Source organism: Sarcophilus harrisii, chromosome 2, assembly GCF_902635505.1.
Source record: "Sarcophilus harrisii chromosome 2, mSarHar1.11, whole genome shotgun sequence".
NCBI lineage: Eukaryota > Metazoa > Chordata > Mammalia > Dasyuromorphia > Dasyuridae > Sarcophilus > Sarcophilus harrisii.
In genome coordinates, this window is record NC_045427.1 from 416,349,414 (window position 1) to 416,375,054 (window position 25,641).

At 43.5% G+C, this 25,641-nt stretch overlaps 1 protein-coding gene across 1 annotated transcript; it reads left to right on the forward strand.

The window, feature by feature from the left end:
* The first annotated feature begins 860 nt into the window (after positions 1 to 860).
* TSPAN17 (tetraspanin 17) lies at positions 861 to 20,105 on the forward strand. Its single transcript, XM_003756869.3, has 8 exons — positions 861 to 1,109; positions 3,471 to 3,521; positions 3,668 to 3,814; positions 6,408 to 6,578; positions 10,534 to 10,659; positions 15,189 to 15,236; positions 17,117 to 17,233; positions 19,482 to 20,105. Exons 1-8 carry the CDS (start codon positions 1,023 to 1,025, stop codon positions 19,545 to 19,547), a joined length of 813 nt encoding a protein of 270 aa, XP_003756917.1. The 5' UTR covers positions 861 to 1,022; the 3' UTR covers positions 19,548 to 20,105.
* Positions 20,106 to 25,641: the final 5,536 nt, after the last annotated feature.

The following is a 25,641-nucleotide window of genomic DNA, read 5'->3' on the forward strand; positions in this document are numbered from 1 at the left end:
CCTTTCCTTCCTTTAAGATCTTTTTGGGATATAGGCCCAGTAATCTCCAGTTTTAAAAGAGAAGTAATTAACACTCCAAATTCAGTTTGCTTTTCATCCTTACTTTGATGAGTTTCAAACTGGCATTGACCAACTGGAGATAATGATACATTGAATCCATTAGTCATTTATTAAATGCCCACATGCTGGGGATATAGATACAAATGAAACAGACCTAGCTCTGCATGAGGGGAAACAACATATATACATACAATACAAAATATATACAAAGTAAATCCCAGTGGAGGACCACTCCTACTATCGAGGAGGATCAGAACATCTCTTCTATAAAACTAAAGGAGCTGGGGATTCTTGAGAGGGAGGAGGTGAAGGTCCCGCACATTCCAGGGACAGCTTGTGTAAAGGCAAGGGGAAGGAATGCAGTGTGGGAAGAATAGTGCCCACAGTCTGGCTGGAATTGAAGATTGAAAGGGAAGTAATGTATAAGGAGCTCTGATAGGGAAGGTCGAGCCAGACTGTGAAGTCTTAGTTGCCGAACAGAGCAGTTTCTATTTTATTATAGAGATAATAGGGAGCCCCATAAGCTTCTAGAGTCGAGGAGTGACGTGGCTGTAACAGTACTTTAGGAATACATCTTTGTCCGAGGTGAGAGGATGGATGGAGCCTGAGACAGAGAGCCCGATTAGGAGGCCCCGCATTACCGAGGGCATAGTTGCATTAGCCCGCGCAACGGGCACTGCAGAGGCCCCCAGAGCTGGGACTGCCCCGGAGGGAGAGCCCAGGGCTCGCTGCTAGGTGTCCTAGCTGGCGGGGAAAAAGGAGGAGGAGGAAGAGGAGGAGGAGGAGGCCGGCTGGCGGGTGGAGCCGGGGACGGGGGCGGGGCCTCGCCGTGGTCTCAGCCATGAAGCCGAGACCGCCAGTCCAGGCCCGGGGCCGGCGCTAACCCAGGGCTGCTGCGGGCCACGGGCCCCGGCCCCGGGCGAGCGGCTCCCAGCGCGCGGCGGCCGCCCCGGCTGCTCACCATGCCGGCCAAGCAGCAGCGCTTCCAGGAGCCCGAGGTCGGCTGCTGCGGAAAATACTTCCTGTTCGGTTTCAACATTGTCTTCTGGGTGAGTTGGGGTGGGGATGAGGCCGTGAGGGGTGGGGCTGGGTGGGGGGTAACGATCAGGCTGCACCCCGTCTCGGGGCTTTCTGGAGGGCAGGGGAGGCTGCCCCCCAAACCACCCTGCCCTATTCATTTTTCTGGGCTTCCCGGTACTGTCGCCCTCCCCTCCCCTCCCTTCCCTTTCCTGGGAAGAGGGGGAGGGGAAAGGAAGGGAAAAGCTACACCCCACCCCCTTCTTTCTCTGGGGTTCACGGGGAGCTGCCCTGCCCCCACCCACTTGGCTTTCTTTCCTGGGGAAAGGGAGGAGGAAAGAATACTGAAGAAAGGGGTCTGGGAGGGGTCGCCTGTACTCTTGGCTAGCCACTCATAGCCTAGACTTGCTGCTTCTCAAGGCCTAGAGATCCCCCCTCATTGAGCGTGTGTCGGGGCAGCTCTCCATGGAATCGATTGCATGAGGTCTTCTGCAGGGGTCCCATTTAAAGACCCAGTCTGCTGGTTGCTCGAGGTCTGGGAAAGAAAGATTTAAGTGTGTGGGAAGGTATTTCTTTGGAGATTCTTAGAGATTCATCCCCACCTCCCAACTCCCAATTTTCTCTCTAGGAGGAGAGTCACCCTTGTAGGACTAAATTAAGGGGGATTTGAGTACTTGTCTCTCCAGGTCACCCAGGAACAGGGTGAATGGAGAGAGTTGCAGAATCCCATCTCTGCCTTCACCTTCACATTTTGGGGTAAGGTATGGCCCCTGTGTTGAGCAGGGCCTGTTTCTCCAGGCCAATGGCTAGCTCTGGCCTTTTCTGGATACCATTATTTCCTACCTACCCCTATTCTCATTATCAATTGTAATTTCCCCAGCTCCCCTCACTTAATCTTGCTTTTCCTTTAGCCTGAGCCCTCTGCTCTCTTGGGAGGGACCTCTTCAGCTATTGTGGCTAATGGTCAGAGAGTGGGCACAAAAGGTCTCCTTTAGTCCTTTCAACCGACAAGAGAGCCTTGGTATCGGCTAATAGCTGGATTTATAACTGGAAGGGACCTTAGAGCTCGTCCTAAGATCATTGACTTAAGTCTGGGAGAGACTTTTCCAACTCTCCAACTCCTTCATTTTAAAAGGAGGGAGGAGTATGGGACCGAACAGGCCAGAGAACACTTCAGTGCTCTAGAGGTCGATAAGGAATAATTGGCTAAGCCTAAATTTGAATACAGGGATGTTTTATTTTTTATCTAGAAGGCTGTCCATATGGTCCTCTTATAACCTCATGAGAGAGAATCTGAGCAGAAAATTGGCCCTTCTACTCTGAAGTAGTATATATTTATTACTCATCCCATAGCTGAGCAGTCTGAAGTTCCCTGATTTGGTCCCCTAGTTTCTGCCAAGTCATCTGTGACTTCTGTTTCCTTGCCCCTCAAAGTCAAACAGTCACTAACTTCTCCCTTCCTCCTCCATTTCCTTATCACCTTTCCATGGAAGATTGCATTGACCTCTTAGCCAGGTTTACCACCCTCAGACTGTCAGTCCCATTCATTTGACAACTATCATTTACTACATTGTCATTCTAGTTGAAATCATCCTTTATGAATTAGCTGTTCATGTCCTTTAATGATTCCAATGCACTGTGCAAATAGATATAATCAATATGAATCGTGTTAGCTAACTTCCATATTGCTCTATAAAGTTTTTAGCACACTTTCCTGGGAACTGTATGAGATATGGAGCCTGGATTATCATCCTCATTTTAACAGATTTTAAAGTCATTGTAGGATAGGAGGGGTACTTACTGGATTTAAGGATGAGGAAAGACCTGAGTTTAAATCCCATAAGTGACACATAAACTATGACTTTGGGGAGGTCACAGTTTATGAGACAGATGAGGATATCTGTAAAATGGAGCTAGTATTTTTAATATCTACTCTCACAGGACTGAAAAAAAAAGTTTGAAAAAAGTATTTTATAAGATTGAATTTTCATTATTGTTTTTTTTCTTTTTTAAATTTTTTTCTTATCTCCACATCTTTTTATATAACAAATATTATTGTTCTTAAAGATGAAACTGAAACTCAGAAAGAAGTTTCTGGCTAAGATTACAGTTAGTGTTAAAAATGGGACACAAAACAATTGAGTTAATGAAGAGGGGCCCCTTTTCTATTTCACTTTTACTCCCTCTTACTCCAGACCTCCAAAAGCCCATGTGGTAGGAAAGCAGAGGTTTCTGGAGACTATGCTCTGTTCTTTCAGGTACATATTCCCTAAGTTGGGGTGGCAGGGACAGGCAGGACTGAGTTGGAGAACACAACAGGAAAGTATAGTGTAGGGCTTTTGCTGCCCACTTCTAGTAGACATACCCTGAATTCCTTCTTTTTTCTTCTCCAGCTGTTGGGGGCTCTGCTGCTGGTCATAGGCTTGTGGGCCTGGGGAGAAAAGGTAAGCACCAGTGGTGAGGAAGCAAGGCAGGGAAGAAAGGGGCTGGGTTGTTTGGGTCCAAGCCCTGAGGTGATGGAGGCTGCTGGGGTAGAGGTGGGACTGTTTCTGTGATTCTTAATCTTCCTTCCTTAATACCCTGTGTGCAGGGGGTCCTTTCCAACATCTCCTCACTCACCCACTTGAGCGGCCTGGATCCTGTGTGGTTCTTCGTGGTGGTTGGAGGTATCATGTCTGTGTTGGGCTTTGCTGGCTGCATTGGGGCTCTTCGGGAGAACACCTTCTTACTCAAGTTTGTAAGTGTGAGGAGTTCTTCCCTCTCCTCTGGGGTGGAGGATGTGGAGTTATTTATTTAAGGGATTGTAAGTCTCTGTGTTGGGGGAAGGGGTCATATATTGAAGTGGGTGAGAAGAAAATAAGGGCCAGTGACCCACGCTGGACTCAGGGAATTCAGCCAAGATAGCATGGAACAATTTGAGAAATATTTTTAAAGGGAGAATATAATTAGAAATAATATAAAAGGAAACTTTCCTTTGCCAGATTAGGCAGTCCTTAGACTTCCTAAATCAGCAGTGTCACTAAGCTGACCAGGCTAAGCTTGGCCTATAATACTTTCTTTGCCAGAAGCCCCAGCAAGGAAGTGGGGGGGGGGGGGGGGTCCAGCTGCCTGGGGAAGAGATGGTGTGGTAGTAGAAAAAACTGACCTTGGAGTGTGTCACTCCCTGTGCCTTCTCATCTATGAAATGAGAGTATTGGGGTAAATGACTTTCGAGGTCACTTCTAACCCTGATCTATAATCCTTTGATTCTTTTGCAAATAAAGGTATTTGTAGTTCTACATTTGTCCTTTCTCCAACCCTCAATTCAAGATTTGTTTCTCTGGGACCATTGACTCAGGATTATTGGTTCATTCAGTGATCTTGGGATTACTTGGGATTCATTCAGTAATCCCAAGATCCCTCTCAACCCATCAGGAAGCCCCTCATGGCATGGCATGTTTAGGCAATTCCACCTATTTAAATGCTTTAAGATTCAGCAGTCAGTCAATCAGCAAGTTTCTTCCCCACCTCTCCCCCTTTGTGCCAGGTGTTGTGCTAAGTGCCAGGAATGAATTCTCTTTTTTTTTTTTTTTTTAAATTTAATAGCCTTTTATTTACAGGATATATACATGGGTAACTTTACAGCATTAACAATTGCCAAACCTCTTGTTCCAATTTTTTCACCTCTTACCCCCCCACCCCCTCCCCTAAATGGCAGGATGACCAGTAGATGTTAAATATATTAAAATATAACTTAGATACATAATAAGTATACATGACCAAAACATTATTTTGCTGTACAAAAAGAATCAGACTCTGAATTATTGTACAATTAGCTTGTGAAGGAAATCAAAAATGCAGGTGTGCATAAATATAGGGATTGGGAATTCAATGTAATGGTTTTTAGTCATCTCCCAGAGTTCTTTTTCTGGGTATAGCTGGTTCAGTTCATTACTGCTCCATTAGAAATGATTTGGTTGATCTTATTGCTGAGGATGGCCTGATCCATCAGAACTGGTCATCATCTAGTATTGTTGTGGAAGTATATAATGATCTCCTGGTCCTGCTCATTTCACTCAGCATCAGTTCGTGTAAGTCTCTCCAGGCCTTTCTGAAATCATCCTGTTGGTCATTTCTTACAGAACAGTAATAAGGAATGAATTCTCGATAAACTTTTTTCATCTTCAGAAAAATTGATAATTCAGGGTTAGAACACAGCGGTGCCATGCCCTCCTAGAGGGGCTTTTCACGGTCTGCTGTTGCTCAAAATATTCATCCCCTGGTGACCATCTTCCAGCTGATGAGCCTCCAGAGCACATTTAGCTAGGCCGATCTTTTGACTAGAGAAGATATGAATCCGTTTCTGAGCTATTCCTCCTGGGCAGGCCTTGTCAGAGCTGGGGCTGCCACTTGCTTGACAGAGCTTCCTGGAAGCCTGAATCATGCTGTACTAAGACATTGTAAGAAGACTTGTGATAGAGGGGAAGGAGGTCAGGTTCTGGAGTCAGAAAACTTTAATCAGATCTCTCCCCGATGCCTTTTGCCTTTATGACTTGTATAAAGTATTTTATCTATCCGGACTTAGTTTCCTCTTCTGTAAAATGAGGGGTCTGGACTGGATGCTCTCTGGTGTTCCTTCCAATTCTAGAAGTAGGACCCTTTAATTTTGGGAGAGGACATGGGCAAGGGGTGTGTGTGTGTGTGTGTGTGTGTGTGTGTGTGTGTGTATACGTATGTGTGTATGTAGCACAGTTTTATGAGATGAGGAGGAAGTGCTTCAGGCTTAGGGGCAGCTAGGGTAAAAGCATGGAGATGGGAAATGGACTATTTACTATGTTGGAGGAACAGTAAGAAAACCAATATAGCTGGGTCATAGAGAGAGTAAATACATTGGGAAAATATTTGTTAGATGCTTACTATGAGGGCAAGCCCAGGCAAATCACTAGGGATTAAAATTGAAAATTTAGGCAGTCTTTGCTCTCTAGAAGCTCACATTCTAACTGGGGGAGACAGCATATATAGCAGGTGGCAGATAGAAAAACTGAGTAGTTCTCAGGGGAAGTAATCAGGCAGTTGACAAGGTCCAGAGGACTTGGAAGTAGTGACTGAGAAAGGGTGCTTTACAAGAGTGTCTGAAGGTTAGAGTGCAGTAAGTCAGAAGTTAGTGGCAACTCCAGGGTGACCCATCCCCTCCCTTGCAGTCTAGTGGCCTTTTCACCACTCCAACCTGCGTTTGCCCATGCCCATTGTCCCCATGATCTGACTAGGTGCAGGGCACGAGGTAGAATTCAAGCTGGATTCTACCATTTTCCACTGATTCTGTCCCTCTCTTCCTGTTCCCTCCCTTGCAGTTCTCAGTGTTCTTGGGTCTCATCTTCTTCCTGGAGCTGGCCACAGGAATCTTGGCCTTCGTCTTCAAGGACTGGATTAGGGACCAGCTCAATATATTCATCAACAACAACGTCAAAGCCTATCGGGATGATATTGACCTGCAAAACCTCATCGACTTTGCTCAGGAATATGTGAGTCATCGCAGTTTCAATCTTGGTCCAGCCAAGGGTGCCCTTGACTTGTTTCCATCATGGTTGGTGGGTTAGGAGGTTGGGGAGGGTGGGAGGTTCACAAGAAGAGAATCTAGCAGCCTTACCTCCCATAGAAGGCCATGATCCTTAGCAACCGTTTGGTTTAGTTCACAAATTTTTAGGTTAGAGAGGGTTTGGTTTTGTGCGGGGTGTGTTATGTTTTTGTAGGAGTAGTAACTTTATCATTGCTTTCAGATACAAAGTAATAAGATTCACATTTCTATAATACTTTTCAAGTTTGTGAAGTTCTTTCTTCACAAGTCAGTAAAGTAGCACATCAGAAGTATTCATTAGCAGGAAATAACTCAAAAGGGTTAACTGTGGCTTGTCCTTGACTGGTAAGTGTTAGAGCTCACCAGCCTGTAGTTTGAAGAATTTACCTTTTTTTTTTCCTTCTTTTTGAAAATTGGGACATTTGACCATCTCCAGTCCAATAGCACATCTGTTGCCCACAGTTTTCCTAATATCACTGAGGGTGGCTCAACCATCATATCTGCTGTTCTTTCCGTATTGTTAATGTAGTCCATGTAGGCTAGAAATCCAAATCCTGCTCTCAGACATGATCTTCTTAGCCAGCTGTTCACTTCCCAAATCTGCCTTTCTTTTCTGAAGCCCTTGCACTTTCATGAGCAGTAGTGATGAAAACACACCTGGGGTCTCTCTTTTATTTCGTTCCCAAGGCTTTCATTATGCTTTCTGGGTTCTTTTAAGCAATATTGTTTATCCCTGAAATCACTAGAAATGCCAGATTTGGCAAAATCTTGCAAGGCTTTCTGTCCCATTCCAGGTTAGTGTTCTGAGAAGGCAGCATACTTCCTTGTGTGTTGCTCATGGTCATTGATAGATTATCTCTCAAGTATCACTATTTGTCTCTTTTTGCTGGGATCTGTACCCTGGTTTGGGTCCTCAGTATCAGCATGACAGGAGAAGTTGCTTTTGCTTCCAAGTGTACAGTCCCGCCCTTCTTGGAAAAAAAGCCTCAGAATGTGACATAACTCCAAAAATTCAGCAATCCTTTCTTTTGTTCTCTGGAGTTACTTCTATGCTTCAACCTTCTGACAAGAGCTTAGGAATTCTTTTCTTTCTTAAATTCCTTTTAGTCATTATTTACTAAAAACACCTCTTCCATTCTTTCTAGGAGTATTTCATTCACTAAGCTAGAGTCCAGTTTGGGGTTCTTCACCCAGAATCCTTAAAGTTGTCTTTTGAAGCAAATATTTTACTAACTGAATTCCCATAGAATTAGTTTTGTTTTTTTTTCTCTCTGAAAGCCTATTATTCATTTAAAAACATTATTTTGAGAAGAGGGTCCATAAACCAAAGCGGGGTACTGGACACACAAAAAATGGTTAAGCACGCCTGGTAGAATGAAAGAAATTCCTTCTGTCTTTTTTATCTTTAGTAGAGAATCTAAATTTTGCATATGTGCAGGTGTTCCTTCATTGCCTCTGGAAGAATCACAGATATTGTACAATCTTTAGGTCCCTGGAGCACTTTCCTTACCTTTCAGATTTGCTGATCCTGGGTTCCTTGTTTATCCGGGGTTCCTTACTTCTCAGTGGCTCTCGGCCACTAACTTTCTACTAACTGGAGTTTGCAGCTGTCCTGGGCTCTTGAGTTAGGTGGGCATGACCCATACTTTTTTCATTCTGCGGAGCAGGGTCTGATTCACAGATCACTTGCTTCTGCTAACTAACACAGCAGCTCCCCTCAGCCATTGTTTGTGAGAAGGTCTTCAGAAGAAGTCCAATCTCTCGTCTTCTCATTGCTGATCAGACATCACATACTTGTTGCTTTCTTTTTCTTCTGGTACCTCCTACTCCATTAGTCCTCCTGCTCATAAGTTCTTACCCTTATGCAGGTACCCTAGAAAGGATCCCAGACTGGATCTTTTCCTGCCAATGTGTTTAGTTCCCCGTTTATTTTGGAGATGCCTGTCCCCCCCCCTCTCCTCCCCATCCTGGTAGAGACTGACTCCCTGACCTCATTAAGGATGGTAGGTCTTGATCTGGGGCGAGTGAACTTTAAAAAAAAATAGATGGCTATATTTTTCTCTGTATAGATTTTAAAATATTTTTCTGTGGTAGGGTCCCTGGACAGCAGAAAGATTAAGAGGATCCTGCCTCTGACTTTAGGATCAGAAAACCTTAATCAGTCCTTGTTCAGAACTGGTAACCAACTCTCACCTTCAGCCACGGCTCATATTTTCCTTTGTTTTCTAAACTCACCTGATTCTCTGGACACTGCCCTTCAGCCTGGGCTTCCTGACCTTCCTGTCAGCCAATATCTCTTGGCGTGTGGTTCTAGCACCCAGACATTTCAGAGCCGGTGAATGTTTCCTAGGATTTATTTACAACTCTGAAGTATTATCTTCAAGAGAAAAAAATATATAAATTCCTAGGTTTATAGGATTATAGACTTAGAGCTGGAAAGGACCTTCAAGGCCACCTTCTAATCCTTTTATTTTACAGATAAAGGAATCTAGCTTCAGAGAGGCTAGGGACATGCCCAAGGTCACATGAGGTATTAAATGGCGGAACTGAGATTTGATCCCAGGCCGAATTAGGCTAAGGTCATTTGAAAAATATAATCTACCCTGTCCCAGCCTAGGTTAGAGGGGTGGGGAAACCTGAGAAAAGTATTTATTATCCCTACTTTATTGATGGAGAAACTGAATTGTATGGGAGCAATGATTCCCATTAGCCATGTAATTCCTAGAATTCTAGAATTTTAAATTAGGAGAGGATGTCTTCCAGCCCAGTATTCTTTTTAAAAATGAGGAATTTCATGATTTTTCCCAGGATTACTCAATTAACAGTGGTAGATAATAGTCAGAAACAAGAATTAGATCTGGATCTCCTGTCCCACAGGCCTATACACTCTCTTTCTCTCTCTTTCTCTCCAGGCTAGAGGTGCTTCCCCTCCAATTTCCTACCTACCAACCTTTGTCCTCTCCTGCTACCTCTGGGCCATGAAGGGAGATCTCTTGGAACACTCTTGTTTTAGTTTTGCCTACCTGGGCTCTCTGGGTGGAGCTCATTCAACAGAAAAAAATATATTCAAATTTATAAGTTTATGGGATTGTAGATTGATAGGGAAGGGACCTTAGGGGCCATCTCTGGCTATTGAACCCTTTTATTTTCATATGAAACAATTTGTGTTCAGAGAAGGGAAGGGACTTGGCGTCCTTCTTTAATGGTGGGATTAAATGATCCATCAATTATAGGTTTTCTCTCAGCCTTGCTTATAATTCATTTTCTGACTAAGGAAAAAGAAAGAGGAAGAATGCATCATAAATTTTCCCTTTGGGCACACAGTTTACCCCCAAAGTTCATACTAGACACTTTTTTTTTAGATGGGCCAAATGAGTCCTGAGGGTTCATCTGGCTCTGATTTCTAGAAAGGAAAGAGGCTCTAGCTTTTTTTTTTTTTTTTTTGGATCACTGAGGCTTACATCAATTAATCATGTTGGTTTTTTTTAAACTTATATTTTAATTTTATTACATACCTACTATGTGCTAAGTTGTACTAAGTGTAGGAGATACAAAGACAAAAATGAAACAGGCATTGCTTTCAAGAAGCTTACACCTGGTTCTCTGCAGCCTTGAGTCTATTTTAAAACCACCTTTCCCTGTGCTCTGCTGCTGGCCTGATTTGGACAGTGCAACTTTTTTTCCAGGGCAGGGACCAGAGGTCTGGGATGGATTGAGTACTACAGCAGGGATGGATCAGGTACTTGGTCAGCTGTATTGAGTCAGGAAGTCCTAGCAGATGGGGCCAGCCTTGGCAGGGTTTGGGTATCTTGTACTGGGGATCCTGCAGAGAACAAGAGCCCTGGGAGGTGGTGAGGAGGTTTCCCATTGTTCCAATCTCTCATCTGGGCTCCCCTTCTCAGTGGTCATGCTGCGGAGCCCGAGGGCCCAGCGACTGGAACCTCAACATCTATTTTAACTGCACTGACTGGAACCCCAGCCGTGAGCGCTGTGGGGTGCCCTTCTCCTGCTGTGTCAAGGATCCTGCGGTGAGTGGGGCTGGGATGAGGAGGGAAAGGGTGGGGAGGAGCTCTCCAGCCTTGTGAGAAGTGAGCTGAAAGAAGTAGACTGTCCACTCTGGCCTCCTTCCTCAGCTCCCGTGTGACAAGAACCCATTTTATTAGTATGTTCTAAGCAGATGGTCATCTCTCTTTGCTTATGAATTAGATTCAGTGCTTGGTTGGCATTTAGCTTGGAAGTAGAGACTGTGCTTTTTGACCTTAGTTTGCAAAGCACCATCATGTGGTCAAAGATCCCACCACCCCCCAAAACCAAATCAAACCAAAAAAAACCAAATTCAATACTCTGAAAAAATGTTATCCATGCTTTTCTATTTTCTGTACTTGTAGAAACCTAGAATGCCAGAACTAGAAGGAACTTAGAACATACAATGTAATGTCAGGCTTTGAAGGGATCATAAGATGTAGAATGTCACAAGTGGAAGAAATCTTAGAATATAATGTCAGGGCTGGGAAGGATCTTAGAACACGATATGTCAGAGTTAAAAGGGACCTTAATACACAGGATGTCAGAGCTGGGAGGGACATTTAGGTAGCATTTTAAGATTTACAATAGTCCTGTGAAGTGGGTACAAGTATGGGCCTGAGAGAAAATTTGACTTGCCAAGTCACACAAATAGGAACTGCTGGAGCTGACAATTGAATGCAGATCCAGTGACTCAAAGATGGCGGTCTGTCTGTTATAGCCAGTAATCTCTTAACATCATAATTCATTGCTACTGGGAATTCAGTGGCCTGGAGGCTGTGGATAGACCTGCTGGGCTTTGACGGGGTCCCTAGACCAAAAGACCTCAAGCTTCTGTGTTTTCCTGAGGAGTTAGAGGGTGGGTCTGGCCCAGAGTGGATTGATATAGAAGCATCCACTCAGCCTGGGGACATTTCAGCACTGTTCTTAGGAGTTAAAAGAGATCTTGGAGATTTCCTTGGTTTCAAGTACCTGGGCAAGAGTTCCTTGGATCCCTTCCTTGACAAATGGTCTTATAACCTTTTCTTGAAGACCTTCCATGACATCCCCCAAGGCAACTCATTCTACTTTTGGATGGCTCTAATAATGAGAAAGTTTTTCCTCATATGGAGCCAAATATCTCTGCTATTTGGAGTCACTAACACTAATTCTGCCTTCTGGGACCAAGCAAAAACAACTCTAATATCTCTTCCCCTGGCTAGTCTCTCAGATTATGATCAAAGTATTTCAGGGTAGGGAGGGGACTTAGAGATTATTTATCACAAACTCCTCATTTTACAGATGATACAAAGCAGGCTAAAAAATGAAATAACTTGTCCAAGGTTGCTTTTATTTTTAAATTTTGGGTGGTTTAGTAAACTGTTGTCTCTGCTTTTTTTTTTTTTTAAATAGTACATTATTTTTTCAAATATATACAAAGATAACCGTTTTCAACATTCACTCTTGCAAAACTTCTGTATTCCAAATTTTTTTCCCACCCTCCTCCCCTCCCCAAGATGGCAAGCAATCTGATATAGGTTAACCATGTGCAATTCTTCTAACATTTTCATATTAGTTGTGCTGTGCAAGAAAAATCTGATTAAAAGGGGGAAAAAAAAAACACAAGAAGGAAAAAAAAAACAAGCAAGCAAACTACAACAGCAAAAAGGGGAAAATAGTATGCTTTGATCCACATTCAGTCTCCAGAATTCTTGTTCTGGATGCAAATGGCCCTTTCAAGCCTTTTTAAGTCTTTAGATACAAATATCCCCAGTTCTTTCATCCAACTTCAGGTGTCATGATTTCCTGGACTTTCCTCATGACTTGCTTGAGAATTATCTTTCAATTTATCAGTGATGTTTCCGAAATAGAGTGAATGTCCAGAAGTGATCATATCCTTGAGATGCTATTGAACACATCTAAGGAAGGCAGGACTAAGTCTCCTTTGTTCTTGAAACCTGAGTTGCTTATCCTATATAAAACTCTAGATAACTGGGTAGAAGAAACAAGAACAAAGACCAAGGTCTGGAAAATATCTCTGAGAGTAGTGCTTTTAAATACATATATATAAACACAATAAATAAATATATAGTATGTATGTGTATATTATACACACACATATGTATGTATGTATGCATATATATATATATATATATGTGTTTTTGCTCCACTTTGGAGCACATACCTCCCTAGTCCTGTTCTATGAGGCTGATATTGGTGGGTTGCTCAGGCTGGGGAGTTCTGAGTTGCAGCCTGTACTATATTTCTCACCAATAAGGCGGGCCCCTGGAGAGTAGAAGCACAGGGTACAGGATGTTCTCAGTCTCCCAAGTGGATCATTTTTAAAGCATAAGCATTTGATGCTATTTACACTAAATACAGGCAGATGCCATCTGGTATTCATTGGCTTCTCGTACACATGACTTCAAAGCATTAAGGGACAGTTAACCCCATGGGGTGAAGAATAATACAGTGGGGTTTTGCCACAGAAGGCTGAATTTTGGCTGTAGTGTATTCATGGTGTTTTTAGAAACAATGTGGTATAATAGGAAGAAGGGCAGTTAGCTGGAACAGTGGGTAGAATAAGAAGATCTTAGTTCAAATGTGGCCTCAGGCACTTCCTAGCTGTGTGATTCTGGGCAAGTCATTTAACCCTCTTAGCTTCAGTTTCCTCATCTATAAAATGAGCTGGAGAAGGAAATGTCAAAAAAAACCCAATAACTCTAAGTGGGGTCACAAAGAGTCAAACGTAACTCAACAACACAAAGGTAAAGGGAATAATTGTATGAAAGGTAACTGAACAATGACAACCCTTGAGGAGTTTATAGGAAAACAAGCTTTTGGAGATTTTTAGAGATTTCCTTTTAAGGTTCTTTGCCCGTATTTAAAGAGGTTGGTACCTCAACAAAAGATCTTAAACGTTTATGCAATAACAATAATGTTTAAAGATAAATAACTTTTGAAAGATGGGAACTGTGATCAACAGAACTGACCATTATTCCAATAGAGTCATGATAAAACCCACTGTCCAGTTCCAAATAAAGAGCTGATGGACTCACTGCAGATTGAAGCATTTCTCCTTTCCTCCTCTTCCTTTTCCCCTTCTTTCCATCATCTGCCTAATGTGAGGATTGGTTTTGCTGGATTCATGATAGGGGTTTTGTTTTTATTGCCTTCTTCAATGGGATGGAAGGGAGAATTTGGAACTGAAAATTAAATCAAATTGAATAATTTTTTAAAAAAAGTCTTCTTTCAGTAATGATGACTAATTTAAAAGATGGAGTATTTTGGCATAATCAGTTGCCCCCCAGAAATATGTGGGTTTCTTGAAGTTTTTACTAAGAGTTCCAGATAATCTAGTAATAACTTAAAACTTAAGGGCTTCACATTTCTGTTTCCCAGTGTAGTTCTCTCCTTCTTCCCAGAATCATTCTTTTTTTTTTTTTTTTTTTTAAGTGAGTCAATTGTGGTTAAGGGATTTGTCTAGGGTCACAGTTAAGAAGTGTTAAATGTCTGAGGCTAGATTTGAATTCCAAGTCCTCCTGACTTCGGGGCTGTATCCACTATGCCATCTAGTTGGCTGATCCAGAGTATTTCTTTATAATAAAGTAGGAAGAAAGAAAAAAAGTTTCACAGAACTAAACAGCCTGTGGGAGGGGAAAGTCTGATGTTTTATGCAGTATTTCGCCCTCTAATTTCTGCAGAGAATTAGGTGCAAGTATTTTCTCATATTCTTTGGGGACAGACCTTTCTTTTTGTCACAGACTGCTGTGTGGTGTAACCTCATAGTAGATTTTCTGGTTCAAAGGCTTTGAATTGTAAATACTTTCAAGGCATAATTCCAGATGGTTTTTTAGAACAGCTCTACCAACAAGGCATTAGTGCTTTCATCTTTCCTTGAGCCTTCTAATATTGCCTGTTGTCAGTTTGGCCCCAGTAATGTCTTAGAAATAACATGGTGCCAGGGGCTTCATGGGTGTTGCCATGAGCCTTACTTAAAGGCTCCCTTATCCCCTGTGGTACCTCTTGAAGTCTTTCCCCATCACTGAGAATTAAGTTCAGTCAACCAACCATTTCTTTGTGTCGAGTCCTGAGAGGAAGACGGACTATACCACAGTTTGGGTTGTGCCTTTAGGAGTTTGATGATATTCTAGGAGTGAGAGGCCTGTAGAGCTAGAAGGGACTCTTAGGGACTGTGTAATCCAACATTCTTATTTTCCAGCTGAGGAAACTGAGACCTAGAGAACATAAATGTCTTATCATTCATTAGTGGCAGAACCTGGGGCTTCGACAATTGCTTTTACTGACATGCTGGGGATGGCTTAGGGAGTATTGTCTGATGAGCTGAACAGGGTTGGGAAGTATAGCTGAAGCCCAGAAATGAGGAAAATGCCAGCTTCTTGATGGCTAAACTGTCAACTCTCTGTTACATTTGTATCCCCAGCTCCTAGCAAAGTTCCTGACAAATAGTAGGCATTTTAGTAAATTAATGTTGGATGGTTGATTGAAAGACAGAGCAAAGATCCAGTCTCTAATAAATCTTGTTTTTCCCTAGGAGGATGTTCTCAATACCCAATGTGGCTATGATGTCCGACTTAAACTGGTAAGGGGAACGTATGGGAGGACCAGTGGGGAATGAGTGTGGGTGTTGGGGGATGATTAGTATAAAGGTGCTATTCTGTAATCCCAGGGCTAGAAGGGACCTAAGTGGTTAATTAGTATAACCTCGGACCAAATGAAAAAATTCTTGCTTCCCACATCCCTGACAAGGGAAGTGAATTGTCTAACCTCTTCTTAAAGACCTCTAGTGATGCAGAGGATCCTAGGAATGGACTATTCCAGTCAGTTGGTTAAAAGCTCTTCCGTGTTTGAACCCACTTTCTCTCCCTGGTGCTATTAAGCCAGTAGTTTTTTTTTTTTTTTTTTAATAGCTTTTTATTTTGAAAACATATGAAAAGTTTTCAACATTCACCCTTGCAGAACCTTGTGTTCCAAATTTTTCTCCCTTCCTTCCCTCTGGTTCCCTTCCCTAGACAGCAAGTAATCCAATATAGATTAAATATATGAAATTCTTTTCTTTTTTTTGGTTGCGGAAGGCAGTTGGGGTCAAGTGACTTGCCCAAGGTCACACAGCTAGGCAGTGTTAAGTGTCTGAGAGCAGATTTGAACTTGGGTCCTCCTGACTTCAGGGCTGGTACTCTATCCACTGTGCCACCTAACTGCCCCTTGTGCAGTTCTTTCAAACCTATTTCCACATTTATCATGTTACATAAGAAAAAGCACATTGAAAAGGAAAATAAGTGAGAAAGTAAAAAAAAAAAAAAAATCAACAAGCAAACAATAACAGAAAGGTGAAAATACCACATTCAGTCCCCATAGTCTTTTGTCTGGAGGCAGATGGCTCTCTCCATGACAAATCTTGGAATTATATGAGACTGAAGAAAAGTTCGACTGGAATGTAGACAGACTTTGGGAGAGATAAGGCTGAATTGGGAGGACTGGAGTCAGATTATAAGTGGACCTTGAAGGCCAAGAATTTATATACTTTATTTGTAAGACAATGGGGAGGCACTTTGTGCCAAGATATGACTCAGTGGAAGATCTGAAAATAATGCTGCATGAATTTAGTTCAGTTTAACATTTATTAACTTCTTTTCTGGAGCCTTCTGGGAATTTATGTTTTACTTGAGGGGAGGAAGGGAGGGAGGGAGGTGTATGGAACTCCACTTAGATCCAGATAAGAGGAGCCTAAATCTAAATGAAATGCAAACCTAGTCTTTGAGGGTGAGGCAATAACACCTGGAGAAGATGGCCTAGGCCTCTTGTGCTTGGAGCCTTGGAGATAGGAGAGTGTTCCAGGCCTGTGAGGAGGTGGGAGACAAGATGGAATGTAGCACAGCAAAGGAAGCCAGTCTGGCTGGAGCTAAGAATGGGCTGGGATGTGAGGGGGGGAGAGAGAGGTGTCTCTGGGTCAGCTTCTTCACCTAGCATGTTTAGGGCCTGGACTGCAGAACTCTGGGCTCCCTTTCAGGTCTGAATCCTGTGATCTTATCTCACTTTGAGGATCACAGGGCTCTTCACTGAGGCAGGGTAGTATAAGAATAATTTGACTTTTGGTAGGCTGGAGCCAGACTATGAATAGGTTTAAATAACAAAGAAGTTCAGGAGACCACAGGGAGCCACTTAGAAGCTTCTAGGAACATCCCTGGAGCCCTGCTGTGAAGAATATTTTGAAGCTGCAGGACTGGGAAAGACTAGGGTGAGACTAATGGCCGGAAGACCAGTGAGGAGTCTGTTACAATGGGTTACAGGCAAATCAAAGCGCCTTCAGAGCCTCAGTTTCTTCTTCTGTAAAGTGGGATGACTATACCTCCTGGGAGTAGTTTTGAAGAAAGTCCTTTATAAGTACTATGGGAGAGAGGGGGGAGCCTAGTGATCATCCATTGACATAACAGACACGTGTTAATTGTGCTTTATTCAAAGGAACTGGAGCAGCAGAGCTTTATCCATACAAAAGGCTGCGTGGGCCAGTTTGAAAAGTGGCTCCAAGACAACCTGGTTGTGGTGGCCGGTGTCTTCGTGGGCATCGCCATGCTCCAGGTACTGCTTGGGGGCTCCCTCATCCCCCGGGGTGCCTCCTGTAATCCGTGGGGTTCTGGGCCAATCTGCTGGGACTGGTTCAATCCGGAACCGTTTCCTTGTGCCAGCTCCTGGGGAAAGGAAGGAAGCAGAGGAGACCAAGTCTTGACTCCTGGCCTCCAGTAACTGATGATATTCTGTGAGCAGGAGGGCCATAGGGTAGATTAAGGCTGGAAGATACTCTCTAGTCCAAGTCTTAATTCCGCAAAACTGAAACCTAGAGAAGTTACAGGGCTTTTCAGTAATTAGTAGCAGGGCCCCCGACCACAAGTTCTGCTGTACTGCTCTTCCTTCTACGATGTATATGTGGAAAGAGCGCTGGATTCTGACTCGGGTCCCTGGATCCTGTCTGTCTCTTATTAACTACATGTCCTGCTGGGGTAACAGTCTCAGTTTCCTCTTCTGTAAAGAGAGGGTGGGTATCAGCTGGCCTCTTCTGTCCTGTGAGTGACAGGAGCCAATCAATGTAGTAAACCAGGCAGGTTATGCACAATCAGGGCAGGAAAAGAGGGTTAGAGAAAATGTTTCTTGACATCAAAGGGGGGTGGTTTTTTCTCTGCTTTGGGGAGTAGGGGCTGGGAGAAGGGAGGGGAAAGGGCTGGGTCAGGAAGAGTTCTCAGAGGAAGAGGGTCCTGAAGAGCAGGTAGGAGAAGAAATGAGGGTATGGGGGTTCAGAGTTAGTGGGTAGCATTCAGGAAACATTGAGTCGTCCACTTTGGCTGGGGTATCTCTTGTGAGAGGGAGTGATGGTGATGAGGTTGAGCAATCCCTAATTTGAAGTAAACATAGGACATTCACAATGCCCATTCTCTTTGTCAAAAGAAGGTTTATTGGGGAGAAGGGTTTATAGACAAAATAAGAGGTAAAATAGGCATCAGGAGACACAAACATGAAATAAAGTTGGGAGAACATATAGTTAGCAAGGAAAAAGACAAGTTCTCCAAGGGAACTCACAATTAACCAGGAGAAAAGAAATACTTTATGAAGTGGGAATAAGCCATTTACTGGCAGGTTAGCCGAATCAGAGTTAACTAGAGTAAGGAGAAAGACACCATTAGAGGGAAGGCACTAGGAGTGGGGAGAGAGAGTAATCTCTTAGTGGGGTTAGTCCTGAAAAGGACTTAGGCAAGATCTTCATTATAAGCAGGTCTTTTTAAGGAGAAATATAGCCTTAGCATTTCTCAGGTACAAAGGCACATACTCAAGAGGGAGAGTCAGAGCTAAATGGAGTGCCCTGGCAATCCAGGTCCCAGACCTGACTAAAAATCTGCCAATCAAGGTAGTCTGGGAAAACTAACTTTTTCCTATGCAATTATGGTTGATAGAATTTACCTATGACTTTTATTAACCTATGGTAATAAGACACTCTGGGAAAACTAAGTTCCCATCTAGATTGTCTCAAAGGTGGTTGTGAATGTCTTTAAAGATGCTAACTATATTGGAGACAGGATGGATGAATTAACAATCATTATTCCATAGGAACAGGATTTGGGCTTTTTTCTACTGGGGAAGAGAGTATCGCATCAATGGGACAAGCCTGGCAAATAATTTGGAGCCAGATTGTCGAGAGTTTTGAATATTGCTCTAAGGAGTTAAGATTTCTTTCCAACATCATAAGAGCAGGCCCCATTTTTTTAAAGTGATGGATTGGAAATAACCCTGGACTGGAACTGAGAAGAGGGCAGATTTGACTCCCTGCTCTGTCCCTTATTAACTCTGTGATTTTGATCTCTTGGGATCATCTAAATTACCTAGCAAGCTTAGACCTTGACCTGGAGGATCAGTTCTGGATCCTGTGTAGCTATCTCACTTTCAGGTTTACAGAGTTCTTCTGTATACACTGTGAGCCAGGGTAGTATAAGAATTAATACCCCCATTTTACAGATGAGGAAACTGACCTTCAGAGAGTTAAGTGGTACACCCAAAGTCACATAGCTCATAAAGGACTGGTCGGGAGCCAAACTTGGGTTTTCTAACTTTTAGGGCTCTACCATGGCCATTGAAGGTAGGAGAGATGGCCTGCCCTGACCCCAGCAGGGAGAATTGGAGATGGGGAAAACCTATTAGGAAGCTGCTGCAGTGGGGCAGGGTTGACTGTGGAAGGGGCTTGAACCAGAGTATGGGGACTATAAGGGTAGAAAATGGGATCAGGTTGGAAGGGGTCTCCCCAGCGCTGGTTCTTTGACCCTCGGTTCTGTTCGTCTTCCAGATTTTCGGCATTTGCCTGGCCCAGAATCTTGTGAGTGACATCAACGCAGTGAAAGCCAATTGGTGAGGGCGCAGAGGGTGATTCCGAGCCGGCAGCCCCAGGCCTCGGAGGGTGGGCCGCCCTGGCTGTGTGGACGAGCTCCGGGGTGACCGGCAGGCCCACCTTGAAGACCCCCACTTGGCACCACGCTGGATGGCCCTGGCGCCCCTGAGCTGTAGCAGCCGGGTGGGCCACAGGGAGGGTATTTATATTTAGGTTACAGAGAACTGTACAGAGTGGGGGTGGGGCACGTGTCCATGCTGGGGCGATGAAAGGGGCACAGCTGCTTATCCCCTCCCTGGGCACAGCTGTGAAGTCCAGAGTTGATGACAAGGACTTCTGGGGTGGCTGGTTGTCATGGAAACAGCTCCATGTAATGAGGGGTAGGGGGGAGAATAAAAGGTTCTAAATTGGATACTGGTTCCTGAGAGAGCTAGTAAAAGGAACAGTATCCTCCTCTGATGCTACCCAGACCCAGACCCTGCGGTGAGGGGAGGGTGTGTGCAGGGGAAAGCTGGGGTGGGGAGGGGTTCTGCTATTGCCCCCACCAGCCCCGAGGAGATTAATAAACTGTCCTCACCCTCATCACTTGCTGTGTGCCTTCTGCCTGTTCCTGTCCCACGCTGGGAGGCCCTGCAGGGATCCTGACCTTTCCCACAGTGGGAAGCGGGAGGCAAGGGGCTGCTTGTTTTGTTCTAAGTCCAGAGGAAGGTGGTATAGGAGAAAAAACACTGCGTTTGAAGTCCGAAGGTCCGAGTTTGAATCCTCACTGTCATGTAATAGCTGTGGGACTGAGCAAATCAATGTACCTTCAGACCTCAGTTTCTTCTGCTGTAAAATAAGATTCTGGGAAGACCAGAGAAATGATGGGTGCACAGCTCCCTTTGAACCTCCTGAGAGGTTTCTCTTACAGATGAGGAAAGCTCGGAGAAGGCAGCGACTTCTGGACACGTATAGGGCGAGGACTTCCAAGGTCTGTAGCAGTGTCTAGATTTGAATACAAGCCCTTTGACCCCAGTGCCTTCCACACCACCCTGGCTCTCTCGGTTGCGTGTTAGTAAGCTTCCTTGAGGGCCAGTTTTTACTGGGGATACAAACATGAGACAGCCCCCGGCCTTGAGAAACCTTTGTTTAACCTTTGTAAAAAAGGGGGGTGAGAGCCTGGTCTGGCAGTCCTGTGTGTGTGTGTGTATAGGGCCCTGGGGCAGTAGCATTATTCATACTGATTTGATTACTGACAGCTGAGCCCGGTGAAACCTGGGGCAAATGGTAAGCCCCATGTGCAGGATCCGAGGATGCTAGTTTGAGGGAAGGGGCTCATAGAAAGGGGCTTTCTGAGGGGGAAGGGTTTGGGGAGTCTGACTCTAAAAATATTTTAGGGCAAAGCCTTCCTCGTCCATTTATTCACAGAACTGTAACATTGGGAATGACCTCGGTGTCTAAGTCTAGGGGTCTTCCGTGGACCATTGCCAGCTACCTTGATCTTTGTCTTGGGACTGACCATTGCCAGCTACCTTGATCTTTGTCTTGGGACTGACCTCTGATGACTGGAGAGGTGAGTGAGGTGGGCGACTTTGTGCAGCTCTGCCTCCCCCAAATCCACCTCACATGATGCTGGTGATATCATCGGTCCCAGGTGTCTCCAAGGGCTTTGTGGAGATAAGAAAAAATTGCATCTTTATTTTTACTAACTTCCAACTGAAACTTGGCTTTTCCTTTGATTGTGAACTAAAAAAAAAAATCCTGAGGAGGGGCTTGACCAAAGGGATCCTTGACAAAAAGTGTCAAGAACCCATGTTGTAATCTAACATCTCTTTCTGTACAAGAATCCCTCTGTAGCATTTTTGACAGATGATTATCAAGCCTTGCTTGAAACATCTCCAGTGATGGTGAGCTCAGTGGGCCCATTCAATTTCCAGATGATTAAAAAAAATCCCTTACCCCCCCCCCCCCTTTAAAGTTTATTAAGCTTTATATCCTTATTTCTGCCTGGTCCTGAAGAATCAGACCAGAAGAGGTTAATTGACTTCTTATTGGTTAATGCAGCTATGAAAGGACAATCAGGAGCCAAATTCTGACTGCAAATTCAAAGTTAATTTTTATTTCGAATATGGTGAATTACTATTAAAATAATCCATATAAACAAAAACTCTGGGCAGATCCTCAATAATTGTTAACAGTATAAAAATACTGGGAACAAAAGTTTGAGAATCACTGCTAGAGGAACCCATTCCTCATCCCTTTATAGGGAAAAAAAAGTTATTTTTTGAGGCCCAGTGGCTTGTTAGGATTTTTTATATTCAAAGATTTTTAAAACTCTTGGGACAAAGCTCTGGCCTTGGTATTAGGAAGTGCCAACCACCTCCATTTCTAATTTGCTTTTCGTGAGCAACATTCTTCCTCTCTCTGGGTCTCAGTTTTCCTATCTATCAAATCATGGATTAGATTAGATTTTATTCAGCTTTGGCATTTCTTTTTTTTTTTTCCCTGAGGCAATTGGGGTTAAGTGACTTGCCCCAGGGTCACACAGCTAGAAAATATTAAGTGTCTGAGGCCAGATTTGAACTCGGGTTCTCCTGATTTCAGGGGTAGCACTCTAGCCACTGCATCATTTAGTTTGGCATTTCTTCTAAGGGACCACCAGCCTATGTGAGATCCAAAGGGAAAATATCGCTTTTACTCACTGTCAGCATCAGGGAAGGCTTCCTGAAGCAAGTGGTATTTTGATTTGGGGTTTTAAAAATGAGTAGAAATTCATTCGGTGAGAAGTAGGAAGAAAGAAAACATTGTAGGTACTGAAAAGTATAGCATGGAGGCAGAGAAAAGAAAAGGATTAAGGAAAGAGCAGAGCATTATGGAGAGAGGCAATATATGGAAAATTTGTAAGGTGACAAATTGTGGAAGACCTTAAATGCTAGGTAAACCAGTTTTACTTTTATTCAATGGGCAATTGGGAGTCACTGAAGACTTGAGCAAGGAAATAACATGATTAAGTTTGTTTCATTTCCATCTCTGCAGAATTGGTATCCTTCCCAATCAACCAAGGCAAGAGGACAAAGAAAGCATTAAAACATGAACTGAAAAATCATGCTCATATGCTAATGGGGAATACAACATACAAAAAATTGTATATATTAGATAATAGAAGAAAGGCACTAGAATTAATGGGGTACGAGGAAAATCTTTTTTGTGGAAGATGGGATTTTAGCTGGAACTTGAAAGAAGCCAGAGAAGCTAGGAGGTGGAGATGAGAGGGCATTCTGGGAATGGGGAGCAGCTGGTGAAGTTCCCAGATGAGGGGCAACAGTGTCACTAGATTGTAGAGAGCCTGAAAGTGTAATAAGAATGGAAAGATGGTATGGCGAATAAGATGAAGTATTTTGAATTTGATTTCATGCACCATCCTGTAGGTAATAGAAAGCCACTGGAGTTTATTGAGATGTGTGAGAGACATGGTCAGAGCTTTGCTTTAGGAAAATCACTTTGATTTTTGGAGGAGGGATTAGAGTGGAGATAGACTTGTGGTAGGAAGGACCAACCAAGAGGCTACTGCAATAGTTCAAGTATGATGTAATGAGGATCCATACAAGTGGTGACAATTTCAGTGAAGAGAAGGGAACCTTTGTGAAAGGTGTTATGAAGGTAAAATCAAAGTTTGGCAATGGATTGGTTTTGAGGGGTGAGAGAAAGTGAAGAATTGAGGATGACATTTAAGTTAGTGATTAGGTGATTTGGAGGATGGCTGTATCCTTGGCAGTAATAGGGAAGTTTGGAAGAGGAGGTTTGAGGGAAAGGTCATGAATTCAGTTTTGGACATGTTTAGTTTAAGATGTCTGCAGGCTGTCCACTTTTACATTTGGAAATGGCAGACTGGAAGTCAACAGAAAGGTTAGAGCTTAATAAGTAGATTTGAGATTCTTCAGCATAAAGATAATTGAATCCATGATAACTAATGAGATCTCCAAGTGAAAAAGTAAGCATAGAGGGAGAAGAGAAGGCCATCATCACCTCTTGCCAGGGCTATTGCAATGGCTTCCTATTTGATTTCTCTACCTCAAGCATCTTCCAACTTCAAATCCCTCCTTCATATAACTGCCATCTTACATATAAAGACAAAGGTATTCTTGATTGGCACCTGTAATTATGAAGAAATGGGATTAGGATTGCTTAAGCTTTTCCCTCATTACAGCATCACAGAGAGAGGATATTAATGGGCAGCCATCTTATGCAGGATAGTGTCCCTACCCAAAGTGTAGGTTACAAGGTCACTCAGACTGCCTCTGCACCAGAACTTGGTTGGTTGTTGAACTTCGTTCTTGAAGAGGACCAAAATGACTTCTCTATATTAGAGTCGAGTTATGATATATCTGACTGGTTGATCAGACCAGTATGAGCTTGGAGTGTGCTCTGTCACAGGTCGGGTATAAATAGTCTCTGAACTTTTGGGGTGGCTTTTCTAATGCCACTTCTGAGCTAATTCAATTCAGTTTTGCTCATAGAGCCCACCACCTCTGACGTGAGGCTGCCCTGTGCCAAAGTTTCCTGTGGCACACAATAAATTATAAAATTCTTAAGAGAGGCTTTGAGAATATCCTTGTAATGCTTTTTTGACCACCTTGTGAGTGCTTGCCATGTGTGAGTTCTCAAAAATAAAAAAAATCTTTTCGGCAAGGGTCCATTTGACATTTGAACAGTGTGGCCAGCCCATTGTGCTCTCCGAAGTAGAGTTGCAATGCTTAGCAGTCCACTAAAAAAGGACCTGACAGCTTATCCTACTAGGTGATCTTCCTAAAACAATTAAAATGAAAGTGATTGTTTCCTGGCACTGTGCTGGTAGGTATCCAGGTTTCACAGACATACAACAGTGAGGTCAACACAAGGGCCCTGTAGACCTTCAGTTTGGTAGCTAGTCTAATACCTCTCCTCCCATGCTTTTCTTCCAAGCCTCCCAAACACCGATCCACCTCTGGCAATGTGGACATCCTATTGCACAATAATCCTCTCTTTCACACTAACCGCATCGCCCTAAACTCTGCTGCGTATGATTTGGGAGTTGTTTTAGCAATCGGTTCTTTGTACCAAGGGAGATACTGTAATCACAAGCAACACAATCACTGTGAGGACACATGAGAAAACCCACAGATACTTGAGAGCCCAGAGGCTGTGGAAGGTCAGGAAACCAAGTGGAGCCCTTCAACTCCTCCTCTTTGCCAGAGGACATCTAGAGCCAAACCCTTTTGGAAAGCCACAGCTTTTAGTGTGTGGCCCTCAGTATTAAGGCCTTCCACTGTGCCTCTGGTTTCATTAGCAATTACTTGCAAAAATTTGTCCATTTTATTCAGGAGCACCAGACCGAGACCTGCCCTATACATAGGCAATAGTATGGAAAAGGTGTGTTTGGTCTCATTTACCAAAGGGGGAAGTGTAGCAGAAGCCTGGTTGGAGACGCGCTTGCTTCACAAGTGTGTGTGAGGAGGTAGGGTTTTGGGGGTCCAAGGCCAAAAGGTGCTTTCCCTAACCCACACCTGTTTGCTTAATTTGAAGGGAGCCAATAATTCCCTTTTTGTTACACAGGAAATAAAATCCCTTTGAGGGTCAGGCCTCCCAACTTAAGAAAAATTCCCAGAAAGCTCTTTCTCTCCTGAATAGTCACATTTCATTTCAAGGATAGGGTGCGATTACATTCCTTTTATCATCCCATTTCCTGTCTCTGTGTTCCATTTTGCTCATAACAATTGACTGCCTGACAATATGTTGAAATCTTGGGAGAGGGGGAGGGAGGTTGAGAATTGTGAAAAGTTAGTGATCTTTTTCTAATTAGAAGTGAATGGGGGTCAGTTGGGTATAGAAATCTATTTTACCCTATATGAAAGTAGGATGAAAGAATAGGGGGTGGTGGTGATAGAAGGGAGGGCAGATTGGGAGAAGTAAAAGAGAGAAGCAAAAATACGAGGATAGAGTGAAGGGAGAGAGTAGATTAAGTGGGGGAAAATAGGATGGAGGAAAATACACAGTACTATGAAAAATCTGTCATGAAGACTTGTTTCTCAAATATATAAAGAACTGAACCAAATTTGTTTTTAGAAGCCATTAATCGATAAATGGTCAAAAGATATGAACA

What these genes read in the sequence shown, in the direction of transcription:
- TSPAN17 (XM_003756869.3), top strand. Translation starts at nt 1,023, where the DNA reads ATGCCGGCCAAGCAGCAGCGCTTCCAGGAGCCCGAGGTCGGCTGCTGC. An exon ending in ACACCTTCTTACTCAAGTTT is followed by an intron (nt 3,815 to 6,407) that starts GTAAGTGTGAGG and finishes CCTCCCTTGCAG; the next exon opens with TTCTCAGTGTTCTTGGGTCT. An exon ending in TCGACTTTGCTCAGGAATAT is followed by an intron (nt 6,579 to 10,533) that starts GTGAGTCATCGC and finishes TCCCCTTCTCAG; the next exon opens with TGGTCATGCTGCGGAGCCCG.